The sequence below is a fragment of the Triticum urartu genome, chromosome 5 (assembly GCF_003073215.2).
Source record: "Triticum urartu cultivar G1812 chromosome 5, Tu2.1, whole genome shotgun sequence".
Classification (NCBI taxonomy): Eukaryota; Viridiplantae; Streptophyta; class Magnoliopsida; order Poales; family Poaceae; genus Triticum; species Triticum urartu.
The window spans coordinates 548,154,180-548,158,157 of NC_053026.1; the positions used below are offsets into that span (position 1 = coordinate 548,154,180).

The 3,978-nt window shown below is 58.1% G+C and overlaps 1 protein-coding gene across 2 annotated transcripts; it reads left to right on the forward strand.

Moving 5' to 3' along the window:
* The first annotated feature begins 285 nt into the window (after positions 1 to 285).
* Positions 286 to 3,669, forward strand: LOC125510572 (cadmium/zinc-transporting ATPase HMA3-like). Of its 2 annotated transcripts, none has more exons than XM_048675788.1 (6): positions 286 to 814; positions 948 to 1,303; positions 1,401 to 1,656; positions 1,735 to 2,200; positions 2,272 to 2,477; positions 2,559 to 3,669. In XM_048675788.1, exons 1-6 carry the CDS (start codon positions 571 to 573, stop codon positions 3,479 to 3,481), a joined length of 2,451 nt encoding a protein of 816 aa, XP_048531745.1. In that variant the 5' UTR covers positions 286 to 570; the 3' UTR covers positions 3,482 to 3,669. The 2 variants fall into 2 exon arrangements, with proteins under 2 accessions (XP_048531745.1, XP_048531746.1); XM_048675789.1 differs by having other exon boundaries at positions 686 to 814; positions 953 to 1,303.
* The last annotated feature ends 309 nt before the right edge of the window (positions 3,670 to 3,978 follow it).

The window sequence follows — 3,978 nt, forward strand, 5'->3', positions numbered from 1 at the left end:
CTAGTACTAATCAACTAATGATAGATAGCTTCGTAAATTTCAAGATGATATGTCGGCCCAGTCTTTCAGAGGTGCTCATAGGAGTAGGATGTGCGTGTGTGCGTTTATAGAAATGAGTGTATGCACATATATATGAGCGCTTGCGTCTGTACTGTGTTAAAAAAAAACTAATGATAGTAGGTAGAGAATTTGAAGGGCACACATTTGAGGCCGTCCATTTGATTCGTCTTGCCGTTAGTAGCTTACAAGATATGCGGGCTCCGGTGCATTTTATGTTGGGTGTGCGGTGTTGGCCGGTGCGCTTGGTGCATTGTGGAGCTTGTCCTCTCACCCTGAACTCGTGGAACAATCGATGCTTTGCCGGATTTGAGTTCACCAAATTCCAAGACTTGTTTCTGTCAGTGCCCGCCGTCGCTTTCACTGACGCAGGATTGCGTGCATTTTGTAGCTCAACCTCTGCTCCTCTTCCAAACCATCGATCCCTGGCTCTGTCGTTGACTTATTTGCAATCTCTCCTTTGGCTTCGTTTCTTGCTGTTCATCTTCATCCGCCCGCGTCTCTGGATCATCGATGATGGGCGGCGGCGAGTCGTACCCGGCGCTCGAGGCGAGCCTGCTGGCAGAGGAAGCGGCGGCGAGGAGGCAGTGGGAGAAGACGTACCTGGACGTGCTGGGCGTGTGCTGCTCCGCGGAGGTCGCGCTCGTCGAGCGGCTGCTGGCGCCGCTCGACGGCGTGAGGGCGGTGGCCGTCGTCGTCCCCTCCCGCACCGTCGTCGTCGAGCACGACCCCGCCGCCGTCTCGCAGTCCCGTATTGGTAACCAATCAATCCGTCCCCTCTCCTGACCTTACTTACCCTGATCTGAACACAGAATCTCCATGAAATAAAGCTTAATTACATGTCGATCTCAACGTGTTTGTTGCCTTGTCCGGACTCCGAAACGCACCAGTGAAGGTCCTCAACGGGGCGGGCCTGGAAGCCTCGGTGCGAGCGTACGGCAGCAGCGGGTTCATCGGCCGACGGCCCAGCCCGTACATCGTCGCCTGCGGCGCCCTCCTCCTCGCGTCCTCCTTCAGGTGGCTCCTGCCTCCCCTGCAGTGGCTGGCCCTGGGGGCGGCCTGCGCCGGCGCTCCCCCGATGGTCCTCCGAGGGCTCGCCGCCGCCAGCAGGCTCGCGCTGGACATCAACATCCTCATGCTTATCGCCGTCGCCGGTGCCGTCGCCCTCAAGGACTACACGGAGGCAGGCGTCATCGTCTTCCTCTTCACCACCGCAGAGTGGCTCCAGACCCTGGCCTGCACCAAGGGAATACAATTACAGTGTGGATCCTAAATTACTTTCCATGATCGAATCGAAGGAATCAATATGAATTTTCCTAACACAAAGTGTGATGTGGTGTCAGGCCAGCGCCGGGATGTCGTCGTTGATGAGCATGATCCCGCCGAAGGCAGTCCTCGCCGAGACGGGCGAGGTCGTCAACGTTCGCGACATCGGTGTGGGCGCCGTCATCGCGGTCAGAGCAGGGGAGATGGTGCCGGTGGACGGCGTGGTGGTCGACGGGCAGAGTGAGGTGGACGAGAGGAGCCTCACCGGCGAGTCGTACCCGGTGCCCAAGCAACCGCAGTCCGAGGTCTGGGCCGGCACGCTCAACTTGGACGGTACCAAAACTGGATTGTTTCTTCTCCTTCTTGAAGGCAGCGACGTTCTTGCGGTGATCTGAGCCTACTGTCATGCAGGTTACATCGCCGTGAGAACAATGGCTCTCGCCGAGAACTCCACGGTGGCCAAGATGGAGAGGCTGGTGGAGGAGGCCCAGCAGAGCAAGTCCAAGACGCAGCGGCTGATCGACTCCTGCGCCAAGTACTACACGCCGGCCGTGGTGGTTCTCGGAGCAGGGGTGGCGCTGCTGCCGCCGCTGCTGGGGGCGCGCGACGCGGAGCGGTGGTTCAGGCTGGCGCTAGTGCTGCTGGTGAGCGCGTGCCCGTGCGCGCTGGTGCTGTCGACGCCCGTCGCGACGTTCTGCGCGCTCCTGACGGCGGCGCGGATGGGGGTCCTCGTCAAGGGAGGGGACGTCCTCGAGTCGCTGGGCGAGATCAGGGCCGTGGCGTTCGACAAGACCGGCACCATCACCAGAGGGGAGTTCACCGTCGACATGTTCGATGTGGTCGGACAGAAGGTTCAGATGAGCCATCTTCTTTACTGGTATGTTCACCTCTGAGCATTGAAATTTTCACCGATGAAAACTCGTGTTGAAATGGGAGCTTCTTTGGCAGGATCTCAAGCATCGAGAGCAAATCCAGCCACCCAATGGCGGCTGCGCTCGTGGAGCACGCGCAGTCGAAATCCATCCAGCCGAAACCGGAATGCGTCGCCGAGTTCCGCATCCTTCCCGGCGAGGGCGTCTACGGAGAGATCGACGGGAAGCGCATCTACGTCGGGAACAAGAGGGTCTTGGCGAGGGGATCCTCCTGTCAGACAGGTGAGCTGAGAGCAGAGCAAACATACATTTGGTGCTTTGCTTGGTAAATGAAGTTTGAGAAGAAAATTTTCTTGCTTGCAGTTCCAGAAAGAATGAATGGTCTGAAGGGCGTCTCGATCGGCTACGTGATCTGCGACGGGGACCTCGTCGGGGTGTTCTCGCTCTCCGACGACTGCCGGACCGGCGCGGCCGAAGCGATTCGAGAGCTGGCGTCCATGGGCATCAGCTCAGTACTGCTCACGGGGGACAGCGCGGAGGCGGCGGTGCACGCGCAGGAGCGGCTGGGCGGCGCCCTCGAGGAGCTCCACTCGGAGCTCTTCCCGGAGGACAAGGTCCGGCTGGTGGGCGCGCTGAAGGCGAGGGCTGGGCCGACGATGATGGTCGGCGACGGCATGAACGACGCCCCGGCGCTGGCGACGGCGGACGTGGGCGTCTCCATGGGCATCTCCGGCTCGGCCGCGGCCATGGAGACCAGCCACGCGACGCTCATGTCCAGCGACATCCTCAGGGTCCCCGAGGCCGTGAGGCTCGGCAGGCGCGCCCGCCGGACCATCGCCGTCAACATGGTGTCCTCGGTCGCCGCCAAGGCCGCCGTCCTCGCGCTCGCGGTCGCCTGGCGCCCGGTGCTGTGGGCGGCGGTCCTCGCCGACGTGGGGACGTGCCTGCTCGTCGTGCTCAACAGCATGCTGCTGCTGGGGGAGGGGCGCGGACGCCGCGGGAAGGAGGAGGCGTGCCGCGCCACCGCCAGGTCGCTGGAGATGAGAAGGTCTCAGCTCGCCGCCGTTTCACCGGACGCTGCCACTAAAAGCGTTGGAAAGACGGGCGGCGACGCACCGAAAGGCTGCCATTGCTGCCACAAGCCAAGCAGGTCTCCTGAGCACTCGGTTGCCATCGACGTACGAGTCGACGAGCAGCGTGAAGGGCCGACGGCCGCGACGTGTGCGCCGGCAAAAAAGGTCGAATATTCATCGAGCTGCGTGTCGGCAGGATGCTGCTCCCCGTGAAACAGGTAGCAAGGGAAGCTTGCAAGAAAATGGCTCCCGTGGTGAATATCACGATAGTTGACTGAATTTGTAATTTGGGTAAATTAAATTTATGGAAAGAGAAATGTAGAAGGAAGAAAAAGAAGAATGGCTGTTGGATCTTAAATTTTTTTTCGAGGTCAGTTGGATCTTAGTCTAACGGTTAAGAACATCAACTTACCCATAAATTTTGGATGCGTCTAGGTTTAAGTGGACTGAGACTTAAGTCTCAATCAAATGATATAATATATAATAATAATAAAAAACTAAAAAAATTGCACGAATTTTAATGTAAGATCTCACAAGTACTGAAATTTAACCAAGTCTCAGTCAACTGCGACTTCACAAGACTATTAAATTTTCAGGCGACGTTGATGAATATATGAAAGTGGAATCGTGCGGGGGCACGTGTAAAAAGAGCGTAACCATCCTAGTTTTTAGAACTCCTCCTCCGTCGTGGTAGATATTGCTTTTCTTGT

What these genes read in the sequence shown, in the direction of transcription:
- LOC125510572 (XM_048675788.1), top strand. Translation starts at nt 571, where the DNA reads ATGATGGGCGGCGGCGAGTCGTACCCGGCGCTCGAGGCGAGCCTGCTG. An exon ending in AGACCCTGGCCTGCACCAAG is followed by an intron (nt 1,304 to 1,400) that starts GGAATACAATTA and finishes ATGTGGTGTCAG; the next exon opens with GCCAGCGCCGGGATGTCGTC. An exon ending in GGGATCCTCCTGTCAGACAG is followed by an intron (nt 2,478 to 2,558) that starts GTGAGCTGAGAG and finishes TCTTGCTTGCAG; the next exon opens with TTCCAGAAAGAATGAATGGT.